The sequence below is a fragment of the Amblyomma mixtum genome, chromosome 2 (assembly GCF_055824585.1).
Source record: "Amblyomma mixtum isolate Tamu chromosome 2, ASM5582458v1, whole genome shotgun sequence".
Taxonomy (NCBI): Eukaryota; Metazoa; Arthropoda; class Arachnida; order Ixodida; family Ixodidae; genus Amblyomma; species Amblyomma mixtum.
Genome location: NC_143013.1, coordinates 305,305,990 through 305,323,605, shown reverse-complemented (window position 1 = coordinate 305,323,605; position 17,616 = coordinate 305,305,990). Strand labels below are relative to the sequence as shown.

The window sequence follows — 17,616 nt, the reverse complement described above, 5'->3', positions numbered from 1 at the left end:
GGAGGGCCAGCGCAGCAGCAATAACCAGTGGACTACCGAACTAGGCGGCCCACCCACATGTTCCAAGAATGTTCAGCAAATAAAGATGTTTTCAATCAGTCAATCAATCCTCGACGCCCATTTCGTTGCGAAAGCAACACTACTATTTTGCGGAGCCCCGGAGAGCCCCAACTGCGCAGACGCGAGGAGCGAGTGGCGTCAGAGCAGCGCTTCTTTGTTCCGCTTCTTTGTTCTCTCCCTCTCCCCAAGACGGAGGAGCGAACTTTAAGGCGCCTGCAGACAAGTACTCTACTCTGTCCTGCAATCATAAAACATTACGATCCTAACACGGATGGGCGATGCCCACACTGTGGGGAGACCTGTGATATCTTCCACATGGTGTGGGCATGTACTCAAAATCCCCACCTCCCCCCTTCCCCTACCCCTTCCAGAGAGGCATGGGACACTGCCCTCCTCAACTGCTCCTCGCTTGAGTCCCAAAGGGCTCTGGTGAAACGGGCGAGAGACGGGGCCTCGTCATGCGGTGTCCCGGACTAGGGACGCCGACCATGTAGCGGGGCCACTCTGCGGCTCCCGAACTCTATTTCACAAAATAAAAGTTTTCACCACCACCACCACGCCACGCTATCCCTCGCGCATTTTTAGCCTTGGCGTTGGTACACGTCATCATTGTCGTCATCGTCTTCTCTTCTACACGAATCATCTCTTCCCTTCTCACCGAATACTTCTTCTTTTTTGTTCTCAGGTTAATACACGTCAAGCTTATCGTCATCCTTGTCGTCTTCTCCAAACTTCTTTAGTTCATACTTTTATTTCAGACTTCCTATTATATGTGACATTAAAAAGTAGCATCAAATTTATCTCACGGCTTTCCTACACATCCTTCTCGTGCCAAAATGATGAACAGTGGGGGACAAGTATGTCGTCTATTGTCCGCCCACGTGCGACACCAAAGGCATGCATTGCGTCGCTTTCCACTGCTGCACGTCACCGCAATGAATAAGAGACGGAAGGAACATGAACTAGGATCCGACAGCAACAGAGAATACAGAACAGACTCATGGCTCCGCCATCGCCATTTAATGATAACACCGTAACGAAAGAAGACGTACCCGTATATTTATTTTGCCAGCCTACTCAGCGGGTTCTTTTTTTTTTTTTGCTCTACTTCGGTGTGGTGCTGGCAGTTAAAATCGGGGTCAAAACGCGTGACTGGCCAGCAGCTCTGCGATTAGTGTACGGCAGTAACAATACTTCTCGAACCAGTGATTGCGCACACACTGTGTAACCGGCCCGTACATGTCCATGCGGCTCATTTCGCTAGACAGTGTCATGGTATTGGTATCACCGTGAACACTCACAGTTCCTTCGAATAATGCCCTGCCCGGTGACAGTACGACGCTAACCCAGTAGTGGCTGACGTTCGCTGCGCGATCATTGGCCGTTTCCTGGAGCGCCGTAACGTCCAGGACTTGGAGCAGGTGGAACTTGGCACACTTTCTTGTCGCCCTTCCCACCACGCCATTAATGGTGGACACTAGATTATTCGCCATGGATAAGGCTACGGCTCTTGGCACAGCTAGGTCTGCACGGATATTGCAAGAGCACCACTGGCGGGGGATCGACGCGTCAGCGCAAGTCCTAGTGTCCGGGACCTCGTGCAGCAAGCTGAGGCCGTACTTGGTGTTCGGTCGTTCGAGGTTAGGGTAGTCGAGTAGCTCGACCAGCGTGGCGTGAACGTCAAAGGGTGTTGTAAGGCGGTGCTGATTTACATGGAGGATGCGTGCAGCTTCTGGATTCTGCTTCAGGAACCAAGGCGGGAAAGCCAGGAAGGCGAACGGCTCTCGGTCTTCGAACTTCCCGATGTACGTGGCCCGTAGGTCTCCAAACCGAAAGCCGTGGTCGCTGAGAAAGACGAGAACAGTATGGTTAAGCACTCCAGAAACATGAAGCGTCTCCAGGAACCGTCGGAAGGGCTCGTCCGCGTAGCCCGCGCTGTTCAGATTATCGTGCGTAATATCGATGAAGCTAGCGGCGGCGAAGAAAAGCCGTCCAGCCATTACGGCCGTGAACCGAGCCAGGTGGTCGAGCAGCTCTTCGCAAGGCATTGTCGGTCCTAGACAGCGGACACGTAGCGAATCCTGCGTCCTATTTGGCGAATCTTCTGTTGCCATTATAAAGTGTCGCAGATAATAGTCGGCTGGAGACTGTCGAAATCCATGGTTAAAGTAGTGGAAGAGGCCATACGACGGTGCCTCTTCCAGGAACAGTGTCCTATAGCCACGCTCACCGTACATGTTCCATATCAGATTAGCCGTGAGTTTGTCGAAGAATCCGTCAGGCGCCGCCTTGGTGGCCTCGAAGTCCTTGAAACCCGTGACGAAAGCGATTTGGTTTGGGTAGGAATTGTCGCCAATTTTATTGTATCCCCGGAGTTGGAATGCGCCAAGCTTGTCACGCAAGAACTGAGCGGTGTCTGGAAGATGCCTCTCAAAATTCAGATACGAGACCGAGTCCAGATGCAGCAACAAGACGCTGAGGTTGCGGGCAGTGCTGCTAGGCGCCTTACGGCAGCGCTCTTCGACGCTCTCCTTGATGAGTGGGTTGATTAGAAACTGGTTGTGAAATAGTTGCTTCGGAGACTGTCTCGTCGCGCATTCGACAAAGAGGAACTCTTTAGTCAATGGTCTGTCGAAGAGCAGTGGCTCCCTTGGCCCATAGGTGTAATTCTCGTCAGGGATTTCGAGAGATTCGTTTCGGTAGATTTCCTGGTAGAAGCACTCCACGTCCTCCGGCGCCACGCCATGGTCCTTCAACTTCTCGGGGAGTATGGTGGGAAAACCGTCCCTGCAAGAATGCAAGGTCTGTGTGTGTGGAATATTTACGATATCGTACTGTTCAATTTGCTCAGGTTATTTTGCGGAAAGCTTTTGATTTATCTTAGGAAAAGGCAGCTGTGCATCCTGCTCGCGAGAGATCATCGCGGCGCATTGTTTCTGGCGCAGTTTATTTTACTGCAACATATTTGGGATTTCTATGCGCCGTACGAAGAACCGTGTTTGATTTCTTGATGATTTTATGACTGTGGTACTCAAGCACCTATCAAGGCCAAAGGCGAATCAACTACGATAAAATCGTTCCTTTCAGACGGTATAAACGAACACACCTGTGAGCATCCCTTCAGCGTGCTCTTTTGTTGTATTAATTGTGACTGGAATGCATGAATGAGTGAAATAAGGATTACTGATTACTGTAGGGTATTACTGCATTACTGTGTTACTGTAGGGTTCAGATGGTCATTCAGAGGCCGTTACCGCGATTTTTCTTTACTCATAATCTCCTTTTCCTCCTTCTACGGGAGAAGTGCATTACTCTCCTTACGAAGCAATTATTGCGGATGCCTTACTGAACTTGAATGCTTGCTGCAGCCACGCGCCGGAGGGCAAGAAAGAAGTGACACAAGGGGCCATGGTGCTTTCCGTCCACATTTTGGTGCGACTCTTTCGTTATCGCTGAATTTAGCGCGAAAGCCGCAAGCGGTAACGGGCTCTCAATTCGGAAATAAAGACTCGGTGCACTTCACACTTTCTTCACAATTCTTCAGCCCCTTCTTTCTTTTGGCCAGCGTGGGAAACGGCGAGTGAGCGCGTATTTCAACCGTTTTCCACCACGCTATTCTGAAGTTTATAGGCGTCAGAGGACGCGAAAATAGGTACGGTTACAGGCTTCTTTTAGAGGGGGAATGTCACACAGTTTGTCTGATAATACGGCAGTTGGAAGGAAGTTGCAGTTTTTTTCGGGAGCGTAATACTCATTTAGAAGCCCATGTATTGCAAATACATCTGTATTTTGTAAACTGCCATCAAGGGGATGTATTGCAAATTTTCCTGCATGGAGTAAACTGCCATCAAGGGGCCCCGATGCTCTTCTTACGCAGCAGAATTCTAATTGTCGTCCCCTGGCCGCGACAAGCCTTCATAGGATCGCAAACTCTGGCGCTGCAGCCGTTTTGACGGAGTTCGCCCTAGCTTTGTGTCAGGCAGTGAAGCTGCCAAGTTTAGTCATGGTCAGCTCAGCTGGGCGCATACATCTGCTGGTGCAAGCAAGTTCCTAAACCAGTCGCTTCAAAGCGGTGAGTGGCTGGCTTACCTAAATATGAGGAAGTTGGGCTTTCCATGGCACCTGCTGCCATTGGATCGTCGTAGGAAGTAAGTCCTCACAGACGGGTCGAATGGGTCGAACTGGGGCACCGTGCAGCCTGGGGTCCGAATGCGATGACCCACCGGCTTGGCCCTCTGCCAGGCTCCGATGGATGGGCCTGTACTTCCCGCTAGCGACGTTGTGCATAGATAATGGCCATAGAGGAGGATACCGATCACCGTCCCTAATAGAAACCTGCCAGGGTAGCGGCGAAGGGTCCGGCGCAGCCACCGCGCTGCCATTGCGGTTATTGTCGGCTAGCTGCGCTTTCACGTGAACTCACCCTGCAGTAGAACGGTGTAAAGTAAGTGACGCGTCCGTGCACCCCTTCCCTATATCCATATAACGCAGAGGAATTCACAGAAGCTGAAAATGGTGCGGTGCGCTTTTACATAAAGTGAACATCCGTGTACTGTAGACGTTTCGTTTCTGAGGATGGCGCTCGCAGAGGTTCCTGAAGGTACTTTTGTAAGTGCCTCGTGGTTATATACATTCAGCGCGCACATGTCATATGGAAGCTGTCATGTGGCGATGTACGCGTACAGCCCCTGAAAGGCCCCTCTACTCAGATGCTTTACATTAGTGAAGGGTACTTCCCAGTAACTTCCCTTAAACGAGGAACTGACGCGGATATATGTTCGCTCACTGCGGCTTCGTAGCCCTATATCGATGTTGTACCCGACGGATACGCACCGGCTTTGCAGGAAGCAGCCCTGGAACCGTTGCTGCACATGTCGGACTCCACGGTGGTAGCGCTCCAAACTCGGGCACTTTTTTTTCGTCTTGCCAAGAAGACGTCACATGCACATACACGACAGGAGAGAGCTCTACAACCCTTAAGAAAACAAGAAAATAGAGGAAGAAAAGTTAAAAACAGGCGTGGCTTCTTTTCTGCTTATAAGTCTTCGTCTTCAGTTTTTGTTTTCAGTCTGCATGCTTCACTTGGTCGGATTGGAAAACTAGAAAAAGTAAAATATTTTTTAGTGTTATTTTAATTATTTCATATGTAATCTTACCGAATATACTGGGTGTTTCAGCGAGCACTTTCAAAAATTCCTAAATATAGGAAATCAGAAATAGAAAAAAAATGTCTTCAGGAACATACTCTCTGCTGCGGCGGACAAAATTTACCTTAAGAAATACTATAATAATGTAGCTAATTAACTAAAATCCACTAATTAACTTTGTAATTAAAACAGTTGGGTGGTTAGTACCAATGAGAAGTTCGAAGCCATGGACAAGACGATGTTATATCAGTTTTTGAAACGAAGAAAAAGTCGTTCTCTAAAGCTCTGCAGCGCGAGGAAAAGCGGCGCTTTTTTTCCCCATAAAACCGAAACTCAGCGCAAAAGGCGCGTAGGAAACTTGGTGCTAGCGCAACGTCCGCGGTGACGTGTGGAAATGAATGAAGCGCCCAATTTGAAACGTCTGCGCTATTTTCCCCGGTTAGGGGGCCTCGACGCTACGATTAGACCGCGGCCGGCGCTATCTTTTGCTTCGTTGCTCGGCGCATGAAAAAGAACAGTCATTGCCGACTACGTGGACGTCGATTTTGAGAACCCACATTGGCGCTGGCCTTGTGCTCTGTCTGTGCAGTCCCCTCAGGAAGCAGTTTTTTTTTTCTCTCATCACTCTAGCTACGTGAAAGGAAAACCATGCTTCTGTGACAGCGTACGGAGTTCTCTTTAGCGGTGCTGGTATCTTGACATGCATTGTGTAATTCCTATCAACCGTTAATTTCTTTTATCCTTTGTTTCGTACCTGCCGCCTCGATACAGTTGGCGTGTGTACGAGCAGACACGTCTCATGATTCGTAAAAAGTAGTCCATGATTATGAAACCTTTACCTCAGATGTTCAGCACTTTCAAGTCATACAACAAACTTGAATGAACAAAATTTGAATATGGTTTTGTTTTAGTTGGTTGCAGCCACATGTGGGCACTCCACGAAAGCACTATCACTTGGGACGACAACAACCAATCTTCACATGATGTGCTCAAATTGCTTGCCGTACATTGCGATGCACAGCAGAATGCGGTCTTTCATCGAGTTCACAGCAGATAAAAGCATATCTCTGGGAGTATTTTCAAGTGATATTCTTACACGTTGCTTCAGGTCTTCGAGGCTGGCTGGTTCTGTCTTGAAAACTTGATTTTTTACATATCCCCACACAAAGAAATCCAAGGGTGATAAATCGGGTGACCTAGGAGGCCAGACTGGTTCCACCACGCCCAATCCATTGGTTGGGAAAGAAGCCGTCCATGTATTGCCGAGAGGATGAAGAAAAATGCGGCGGGGCTTCGTCATGCTGGAACCACATTTTTTTTAACACTGCCAGTGGCAGCTCTGAGGCAAATTCAGAGACAACGCCCTTTAGAAAGCCCTTTAGAAAGAGTACTTCTTTCCAGTAAGGTTTCCGTCAATGAAGTAAGGACCGACTACACGGCCGGCATAAATGTCACACCAAACATCTGCTGACCATCTTGCCTGGTACTTGTGCTGAAGTAGCTGTCACAAAATTCGGCGCATTTTAAAAACAAACAAACAAAAACCGCCGCGCGCACGGCGTCTCGCCGGCGCGAGCCCAACGGGAGAGAGGGAAAGCCCCGCCGAGCCGAGCGCGTGCCTCTCTCTCCATCGCGACAGTGGGCTTCTTCGATTATCCGCCTCTGGCAGCCCGCGGGTTGCTTGCGGGCTGCCCGAGCGCGCTCGATTTTCTCGGGTTGCTCCGCCCACTTCCGGTGGCTGCCCGGAACGCGTTCGTTTTTCTCTGGCTGGGCGGTTTCGGGCTGCCAGCCGGCGGCCAGACTCGCCAGGACGATTTTGTGCTGGCAGCGCTCGGGCAGCTAGCAGACGACAGAGAGGTGTACGGTAGCGGGAAGCTCGCGCGGCCATTTTTATAAGGACTAGAAGGACCGCGGTTCTTCATGCGATGTTTTGCGCGATGCAGGCGCTTGTTTCGACTAGGCCACGGTGCATATCGACTGTGTCGCCTGCAATGGCACCTTTTGCGGTAGTTCTCGGTGTTTATTGATATGTTTTGCGTGCGTATGCGCGATCATATTTAGATCGTCTCACCACCTCGCAAGCACAATTGCTCGCTTCATATTACGATCGCGTACCAGCTGATTCACAAAATATTTCGGCTGTTAATTTCGTGCGCCCGGCGGATATTGCGATGGTGTTCGAGGCCTTTCACGAGAGTAACCGGATTCCAGTTCTGAGTACGCGTTCAGACGCGCGCATATATGCATGTGCTGAACGTGTTTTACGAAGTGTTGGTTGAGCGCGATACGGGAGCGTATGGTCTTCGTTGCGTTTGGCGCAGTGCTAAAGTGGATATGCTTTGAAAAACGCTTGACTGAAACATGTCCTTTATTAAAAGCCCTCACGAGCACATTGCTCGAGACATCTCTGCGGGCAATAATTGTCGCGCCGACCAAGTGCTGATTCTGTCGTCGCCAACTGCATGTTGTACAGCTTCATGCTCGGGCCTTCTGCCACATATGCTCAAAATATCTGAGAATTACCCTAGGCATGCACCTCCTCGCGTTTGGCTCATTTAAAAAAGAGATAAAAATGAGCTCTAGCGCTGATCGTCATGCAAACACACGCGGAACGTGAGGCGCCGACACGCAGGGCTTTATTGTCTTTCATTCCAGTGCCAGCTCTCTGCTATAAAGCTGTATTATTACAGAAACGACGCAGCTAAATTTATACAGTGCACCCGCTTGTTCTGGGTGGACGTTCAACAAGCTGATATGCGCTTTTGCCGAGATTATGCGTTCCTTGCCCGCAGCAAAAGCCGGCGGCCGACAGACTACAGTTGAACGAACGTATCCCGATTCTTTTCTGCTTACAGCTTACAGGAAGCAGGTTACCAGCGTAGAACGACCACAGCAGAGTCCACCAGGGTCGATCGTCGGCGGTCATACCAGTCATTATACTTACTGCGTAGTAAGCAAACACGCAATAATCCCAGAGTACGGCTTGTCGTTTGATAAACAACGCACGGGCAGTTTTTCCGTCCTATGCTTACACAGTGCACCGAAGGCACACGCTCGCGTTGTCGTTGCCGATGTATACGAGTGCGAGCTTGATCAGCTGCATGTTCTGCAGTCTGCGGCACGCAGCCCTCGAGTCGTTGTTTTCGATACCAAGCAGCCGATTCCTACCTTTCGCGCGTGAGACGCAGAACGCGAAGCTAGAGCAGCGCCTCCTGGTCCGAACCGCCGTTTAAGCTTCATCGAAGCGCGCCCGTTCGACTCCCGGGAAAACACCACTCGGCCAGCATCGGACCAACGAGGCGACGTTCGCCAGTCTGCGGGACGGCATCGTCATGGAACTCTGGTCGTCGGACTGCCGCAGTGCCCGGTGAACAAATTGTGTTTTGTTTGTTTACCTCTCTCTCGTGTGCTAGTGCACTTTAGGTGCAATATTGTCTTTGTACTGTAGTCTCTCTCTCGAGTTTAACTTTGCACGTGTTGCACTGTTTCGTTAATCACTTTGTATGTGTTTGTACTAGTGATTGTGTAATCCTCTGTATCGTCTCTTTGCTGTATAAACTTGTTTTGTTTGTGAACCTTCGGCTCCGACCCATTCTCTGGCTTGCGACCAGCGAAAGCTGGGCACCGAACGCCCAAAAACCTCTTGTCACTTGGTAGCTGGTCTCCGCCGAGCTTGCCACGCTGAGTCGAGGGCATCTCCTTAGAGTCCGAGACCGCTACCCCCACACGCTCTAAGGGTGTCTGGGAGCTTCCCACTAAAAGTGCGCGAAGTGTGGGTGACAGTAGCCAATGCGGGTTCTGATCGCACCAATAATGGGCGTTGTGCAAAATGACATTCGAATCCCTGCAAAATTGGGCCTCGTCCGTCCAAATCACTCTGTGGAGAAATCCCGGGTTTTCGTCGCACTGAATCGGGCACCAGTTGCTAAAATCAAGCCGTATTTGAAAGTCATTTGGTGTCAGTTCCTGGTGAAGACTCGCATGGTATGGGTGGTGGCTGTGTCTTGAAAGTGATCTCCAAACTGAAGTCGGACTCGCTTCACATGCGCTTGCTATTTCCCTGACACATATTTCTTCCAGCCTGTCAGAGACGTAAGCGAGAACATCAATGTCAAAATCGTCGGTTGCACTGGCTTGTCTTTTCCTTTTCTGAACATGGACTGATCCAGTGGTCCTAAATCGATTAAATATCGATATGAATGTGGGACGAGTCGGCACACGACGACCAGGATGTCGGGCAGCATACAGTCTGGATGTCAGCTCCGCGTCCATTTGCGCGGTGGCATAAGCGAGCACAATGTCCACTTTCTCGGCAGCTGAGCACTGGGGCGCGATTACGAGTCGCTCAAAATCGTCTCAATCGGAAAGTGTCTCAAAAAGTGCCTCATTTGCCCCGTTCCTACTGGTCGGCAGTGACCAGCGGCCATATTGATTTTCTGCGTCACCGGCCGACGTCATAAACGTGCAGAAGTGTTGACGTTGCTTACCTAATTATGCGAGCCGACTGACGATTTTTTGTGACTGGAACGAGTGGTCTCAAACCGCTTGAGGCAGAAAATGGCGGTTGTTTACATCGCCGGTGGCCGCGCGAGAAACGGTGTAGGAGGGTGCATGAAGACGGTTTTGACGTGCGGGACGAGTTGTTTCGACATTTTGACATAGGAAGGAGACTGCACAATGGCTGTGCGACGAACTCGCCGTTGAACTTGGAGGTGTGAGTGTGAGTGCGCGGTCAGTGGAGCGGCAAGTGCTGTGCGCGCCTTCGCCGCCGGTGGGTTTCAATGCACCGTGGGAATTGAAGTAATCGTCGGCGTAGCCCAACCGACTGTGAGCAAGTGTTTGCGGTGGGTTGCGGAGACCACAATCAAAGTTAAGTCGCAGAAGGTGCGCGCTTTCCGGCGGGACCCCCAAGACAAGGCGGCGGCGAAGGAGTGCTTAACCCGAAGTGAGCGGCATGAGTTGGTTACGAGGCGGGAGAGTGATTGTTGCTGCAATGAACGGGCGTGCCGGCTCTTAATTCCCGCAGTGAGATTGCAAGCTCGCAACAGCTGCACGGTCTGCTGCCGTATGTCGGCAGTTGCTGCAGTGTGATCATTCATGGTCGCCTGGTATTTTCTGAACAAAAATAAACAGAACCACGCATCGCCCTTAGTGCACATTTGTCATCGATAGCAGGCTATAGGTGAGTTCACACTGGCGAGTCGCGGAGGTCGAGCGACAGGCATAAATAAATTTGTTATGCTCCCTCCCCGGTTTACATGTGCTTCGGAAACCGTAACTAATTGACCGAAATCGGTCGCGCGACTATAGTGTCTAGAATACTAGCTCGACGTCTGCAACTCGCCAGTGTAAACTTGCCGCTGCCTTCGCCGGTTTTCGAGCCAAGCGTTCCTTGTAAATTGATCTCGGCAGACCCGTAGCAATCCTGCCGAGATCAATTTACAAGGAACGCTTGGCTCGAAAACCGGCGAAGGCAGCGGCAAGTTCACACTGGCGAGTTGCAGACGTCTCCCGTAGCAATCACTGCGTTTAAATAGATTTTTCCGCGCACTTAAGACGTCCGCACCGAACCTTGATTTAGTGCTGGAGATACCAACCACGAAGTGAGCTGCCATTGCTTACCCTTCTGAGTAATGCGCCGGACTGTCTCTGTGCCGCCTGTATATTGGTGACACGCCACTATTGTGAGCGCAGCAACACTTCCAGTTTGTTGTCACTCTAAAGATTCGGTGACATGACAGCCTGTGATATTATCAGCTAGGCGCAAGTCATTATTCCTCAAGTACTTCGCTACCCTGCACTTCAGAAGGGCTTGGATGCATCCATGCAGATGACAGCTCTGCCAGTATCATCATCAGCAGCAACACCACTCATCCATCCAATAAAGCAGAATGGCCATGTGGATATCCAATGCCCTATATGTTCTAGTTACGGTCATCATTTCCCCGCAAAATTCTGTTTTCATCTACCAAGCTAACCCTTAGCCATCACCTGCTACCACTAAAATGCACTGTTTCCTTAAGGGACACAACTTTATCGGTTCTCAACATTACATATGTCTTGGTTTAATCTAGGCTGCCATTAACTAGCGCAGTGTCTCTAATTGCCACTGCTGTCATTTTGTGCCTCAGAGTATATTAGTAAACTATTATTTGCTGGGAGAGCCATGTGTGATCTTCCAATGACAACTGCGGCGCCAGGTAGCGTGGCTCAGTCGGAACGCGACCGGCGTATTGCTATATGCCTTCTGTCCGGCTCGCTTCGCGGCCCTTAGACGATCCACTTGTGCTTGTTGAGGCGCGGCCTTTATCACAGCAGTGGGCGTTGCCCCACACTGGAAACCAGAATTGATAAGGCTTTTTGACCGCCCTCTTCATCATTATTTTACGCCCTGGGGCTGCACGCGGGCTACGAGAGGCGCCGCAGTGGAACGTTCCAGATTAACTTCGACTGCCTGCGGTGCTTTAACCTTTGCTAGCGTCACACAGCACATGCGTGCTTTTGCATTTATTTACATTGAAATTTGGCCGCGCAGCCGAGATTCGATCCCACAGGCTTGCCGAATCCTAAAGCCACTGAGTTACCGTGGTGGTTTAAAGGTCAAAGTTTTTCGTGTATCTGGCTATAATGGCCTCAGAAAGTGAAAGCCAAAAACTTGTGGCATAACGTGTACTTAGGCCTACGTCAGCATCGGAAGTGTACCAATGATAGTCCGTTTAGTTTTTGCCGCAGCATTGATTGCTGTGAGTTAGAAGCGTAACGAACAGGCTGATCGGTATGATGATCCGTATGATGCCTTGATACCTTCATACCGATCATACATTGATACCGATCATATCGATGATCGTTAGGATGTCTTGCAAGTCGAACTTGGTGGAATCCATCGTGAAACAATCGCACAGTTGGAGATTGGGACGTTGGATAACATTGGATGCAGAAGGAAACGGCTTAACGAAAGTATCATTTATTACAGCAGCGCAGCGCACGGCGACTCCCCGTCGCCCGTGTGAATGGGCCAGTTCGTAGCAGAAGATATGCTGCCCCTGACACCTTCGCCCAGCCTCCAGGGGAGGGGGCTAAGCCCCCTGGAAAAATTTCAGGGGAGGAAGGGGGGGGGGGGAGGGGCTCGAGCCCTCCAGCCCCCCCCCCCCCCCCCCCCCCCCCCCCCCTCAGTCGGCGTCTGTGGAGCAGGGTACTCTACGCTTACATTCAATATTTGTATTCTCGGTATCCTGCGACAACGTGCGCAGTAAAGTCCAGCTGTCACCTACCACATTCCCAGATACGAAGACTGATGCAGGCCGTGATAGGCAATTGCAGTCTTCTGATATGACTAGACGTAGAAAGCGGCTCATTATTACTTTCAAAAATTCCATTCCTGGTCTCTCTGAATGTTCCAAAGGGAACAATTCATAGAAACGTCGCATGACTCGCAACTGCATTTTTAGGGAAATAGCCCAAGGTGTAGATTTGTAGTACGGAATTGCTGATTAGCAATGGCTTAGTTTTTACTGTGGTCCGGTTGGCGCAGTTGGCAGAGCGACTGCCTCGGACTGAAGATGGTCCCGGGATCAAACTCCGACAAGAGTGAATTTGTCCTTGACTAGGAAGCAGCTGCGAAAGCAGTGTAGCGTTTATTTGTAGCCGTTTGGGTACGCTTGGGTGGATTCTAATTAGTAATTACTTATTACATATCTACTCTGCCTTGCGGAATTCTTCTAAACATTGGACCAAAACCATTTCCACTTCGAGCTGATCAATTCGCTCTCGCCCTACCACCTGCTAGCCGTTCTGGTTAGTTCATTTGGTAGAGCGACTGCACAGAAGAGGCAGTGGTCCCGGCTTCGGATTCCCGATCAGGACTAATTTCGCCTCAACTACGCAGCTTCTGTAAAAGCTGTAGAGCTTTCCTTCGTAGCCGCAAGCCTGCGCTTGCGTTGACGCTAATGGATAACTACTTCCTAATTATGGAAGGAATTAGTTTTAAAGGCGATATCACGATTAGGCCCAGGCCGCAGGGTCATCAAATATTCTAGTCGGTACAAGCAGCGCCTTGTCCGGTCACATGGAGCTTCAGTTTCCTGTCCTAAAGTGAAGACACTAGCGTGCGCGTTATCAAAGCAAGGCTGCATTTTGAAAAATCTTCGTGGAGCACAGTGCGCGACAAGGCAGGCATAGAGCGCAGCGTGTAGTGTTCAGGCTTCCGTTGAAGGTGAGGTGTGCGCATACATACGTATCTTCTCCGTCGGCCGAAAATCGCCTTGTCTACTTCTGTCCCGAGCAAAATAAGTCAGTCAGTGACGTTGGAGGATCCCAGGATGCTTTGTGGCGCTTGTTGTTGTTGTAGCCTTTGACAGAATGGCACATACCCACACTGGGGGATCGGCCAAGAATCGGGAGGTAAAGGTTGGTATTCACAAAGGCAAAAGGAAAGCACACGGGAGAGGAACACCGGGGGAGTCCCCACCCTTGTGCTTCTTTTTTCTTCTTCTGCTTCTGCGGATTTGTATCACACTGCGACGTGTACAGCCTCTCATAACTGTTCTTCGGTTGTCATCATCATGATTATCACCCTAACTACATCAATTGCAGGGATATGCCTGTCCTACTGACCTACAGGTAATCCTCTACTGCGTCAGCTGTGGCCCCCTTACCTTGATCTTGATAGCTTTTTTGATCTCTCCCGCCCAACTGACTCTCCATCGCCCCCTCTTAGGTTTTTTTTTCTCTTGGAAGCCAATTCGTTGCATTACCTTTCCCGCCGCATTACATACCCTGCCCATGTTCGTTTTATGCGAAGCATACTACTTAAGCTACCACTTCAGCCCTTCACCGTGGTTATGCGCCTCCAAATCACGTGATACATGACGTCACACCACGTGACACGATGACGTCACGACAGTGGAGAAACGGGGGCCCACCTCGCGCCGTCGCTGTGGTTGTGCGCCTTCAAATCACGTGACACGACGTCACACCACGTGACACGATGACGTCACGACAGTGGAGAAACGGGGGCCCACCTCGCGCCGTCGCTGTGGTTGTGCGCCTCCAAATCACGTGATACATGACGTCACACCACGTGACTTGATGACGTCACGACAGTGGAGAAACGGGGGCCCACCTCGCGCCGTCGCTGTGGTTGTGCGCCTCCAAATTACGCGACACGATGATGCTTCGCATTCTCCAGGCTTAACCAAGTTAAGCCTCAGCCATTTTTTTCTTCTTGATTTCAGCTAGGGCATCATTACCTCCCGTTTAATCCCTGTTAAGATCGTAGTACACGGGCCTGGAAAGATTACTTCCAGACGTGTGTCATCGTGAAGCAAGATGCGATGTTAAGGTCGGAGAACACGGGTCTGGGAGAAATTACCACCAGACGTGGGTCGTCGTTAAGCAAGGTACGGCGAAGGCTAAGCAGCCGCGGAAGCAGCCAACACACATATGTCTCCTGGGTGGCTGAGAGTACCTGCTTTCTACTCGGCGACCGTTGCCCCAAGCCTGCCGTCATGGACCACACAGGGGACCCAGTGACAGCTGATTCCAATTATGTACTTTGTCCCGTCGGAGTGCACGACCAAAACGAAAGGGCTGAAGTTTAAGCAAAACAAGACCCCCTTTCCGAAGTGCCTGCACGTGTCGAACACCGCTGCCGCCGCCGCGGGGAGACGGACGTTATATTCCCCAATTGCTGTGAGCGTGCCGGAGAACAAAGGGCTTCGTTTCCTGTGGCTCTTTGGCGTGCCAAGCAGCGTGACGAGCTGGTGGGCATCGTTCGAACATCTCCAAGGACAAGAGACCACTTTCCGGCCTTTCTCGTGACCTCGCGTTCCGGCCATGAGCGGCGGGTATCATTTGGTGAACAACAGATGTCAGTGACCCGCGGGGACCTTTGGCTGGCCGGAAACCATCACCTACCGCAGTCGACGCTTCCTCGACGGCAACTTTCTTTCCCTCAGACTGAACATATGACAGGGGCGTGAACATAAGTGCGGTGTTGTGTTTGTGCGCACCAGTGAAAGTTCTAGGCTCCTCCCACTCCGGCGTGGGCGTCCTCAGCCTAGAGAATTTGGGGAACAAGAAGGGTATAAAAGTCGACAACGAATGCGGCAGAATCGTCTCTCACTTCAGTCTCTCACTTCTGATCTCTTACGCTTGTAAATATGTAGAATAAACCTTCCGTACAGTTTCCTCCTTAATGGAGTTCGCCATCTTCCTTCCGAGTCGGGACCTGCTGCCCTCGTCGACCCTCCCAACTCCAGGGCTCCTCCGACTTGAACATCCCCTACCAACTACGCTTTTTCCGGATGTGTCCCAGCCTGAAGTGAAGGAGCCAAAGTTCTGGGGGCACTTTGTCTAAAGTGCGTAGAGGTGAAAGCGTTTTTCGCACCACTTTGACGGCTTCTGTGGCACTCGTGGCGTCACCACTGGGGGACGTCACACATAATGACTGATTACTAACCAATTATAAATTAGTAATTAATGACTATTCACTAATTAATGGCTGAATGCTAATTAATTGCTAATTAATGACGCTTAAGCTTCGCCTTGAGGAGTGGAACACGACAGCGTGTTGTAGCGCTGCCAGGGTGTCCAAGGAACGCCACCACCCGTTCCGCGCGATGCCTTGCCCTTTAAACACAACGCTTGCTTTTTGTGGAAAGGAAATAGAGCAGTAATTCTCTGTCTTCTCGGTGGACACCTGAACCGCACCGTACAGGAAGGGAGGAAGTGGGAGTGAAACAAGAGAGAGAAAGAGGGGCCGTAGTGAAGAAAATGAAAATTGTATTTGAGGAAAGGAAATTACGCAGTAACCGTCTCACATATCTCGGTGGACACCCGTCAAAAGCGTGACATCTCTGCTGACAAGCTTCTACTGACAGCCTTCTGTCGACAACGATGAGGCATTGTAGAATTTCGCCGTAAAAGCTATTTCTGTGGGTATGATGTCCTAGGGTATCTATAATGGGACACTGAAGCCAACTCCATCTATTTATGTTCTCCTTAAATACTGATTCTCTGACCCTTCCTGCCTATGTTGACGTTTGTTGGGCAACAAAAGACATTTTTTTTTCGACAAGAAAATTGGATTTAGAAATCTTCCCGCCGGTCGATTCAAACTTTTTGAGTCCTTGCCGGAACGGAGGGGTTGCCACTGTTTTGAAGCGAAGGGTGGTATTGTGTAGTCTCTACGAGATCCGCGCCCAAAAATCAGCGTCGACGCGCATGCATGTTACTCGCAAAAATAGCCGACGGAGGCGACATATATATTTCTTTTTTTTTGCACTTTCACTGCGTTTAAGAGCTCCTCTTTGTCAGAGTGGTCTCGGCGATTATAACCTGGTACCTTTAAACACACGCTTCTGTTTTTCCTCTGCCAGGTTTGCTACAAAAACAAATGTGATGTATGAAAAGTTTGAGACTAATATTCTCCCACTTGGAAGCGGGAAAGAGAAAGTAGAGATGTGTACACGCGTGTGGCGATGCTTCGCCGAAAAATTGCAAAACACATTTTTTTTCTTCTGGTTGGGCGCTGTGCTGCATGACGTGCAGTGCGAGCGTTACTGTGCAGAGAAGTAGGTGCGCTTGAAGAGGTTCGGTTCGTCTGGAGCTGGCGCTGCGGCGTGGCGTTCGCCCAGGATCCAGATGGGTGCGTGGTGGAAGTTTTCTTCATTGAACTTCGTCATATTCGAGGATGTGCGAATATTTGAGTGGGTCTGTTGGTGGTATGTCGTTGCGGTGTGACCGCCCGTCGCCTGGTGCCCGCTCGCGCTCGTTGCCAGGAAGGGATGTATTGCCCGAAACCCAGGCGATGAGTACCCTATGGGGAGTCCGCTCGGATCGGGGAGGCTCTGAATACTTTGCATAGAGTGTGAGCAGTGCGGATGCATACGCCCGACAGGCGGCCTGGGAGTCAATGACGACGTGTACTGTGCTCGCGTCATTATGTGGCCATGATGTTGTGCCGCCCTTCGTGTAGACGTACAGTGGTGAGCAGCCTTGTCTAGAGCGCTTGAGCAGTGCGCACTTGGTAACAAAAACCGAAATTAGAGAGCAGCCCCTCATTACAGGGCAAAGTTTTCGTGCCTGCTTTGTTTACGAGGCGCTAAAATGTATTTTGCAATTTTTCGGCGAAGCATCGCCACACGCGTGTACACTTCTCTACTTTCTCTTTCCCGCTTCCAAGTGGGAGAATATTAGTCTCAAACTTTTCATACATCACATTTGTTTTTGTAGCAAACCTGGCAGAGGAAAAACAGAAGCGTGTGTTTAAAGGTACCAGGTTATAATCGCCGAGACCACTCTGACAAAGAGGAGCTCTTAAACGCAGTGAAAGTGCAAAAAAAAAGAAATATATATGGCGCCCGCTCGCGCTCGTTGCCAGGAAGGGATGTATTGCCCGAAACCCAGG

The 17,616-nt window shown here is 50.4% G+C and overlaps 1 protein-coding gene across 1 annotated transcript; it reads right to left on the bottom strand.

Moving 5' to 3' along the window:
* Positions 1-1,199: 1,199 nt before the first annotated feature.
* Positions 1,200-4,442, bottom strand: LOC149364785 (uncharacterized). The gene is made up of 2 exons (XM_089568756.1): positions 4,150-4,442; positions 1,200-2,847 (listed from the first exon to the last, which is right to left on the bottom strand). Exons 1-2 carry the CDS (start codon positions 4,440-4,442, stop codon positions 1,200-1,202), a joined length of 1,941 nt encoding a protein of 646 aa, XP_089424882.1.
* Positions 4,443-17,616: the final 13,174 nt, after the last annotated feature.

Excerpts from the sequence above, each read along its gene's own strand:
- LOC149364785 (XM_089568756.1), bottom strand. The coding sequence starts at position 4,442 with ATGGCAGCGCGGTGGCTGCGCCGGACCCTTCGCCGCTACCCTGGCAGG. Across the intron at positions 2,848-4,149 it reads CCCAACTTCCTCATATTTAG|GGACGGTTTTCCCACCATAC; the intron begins GTAAGCCAGCCA and ends GCATTCTTGCAG.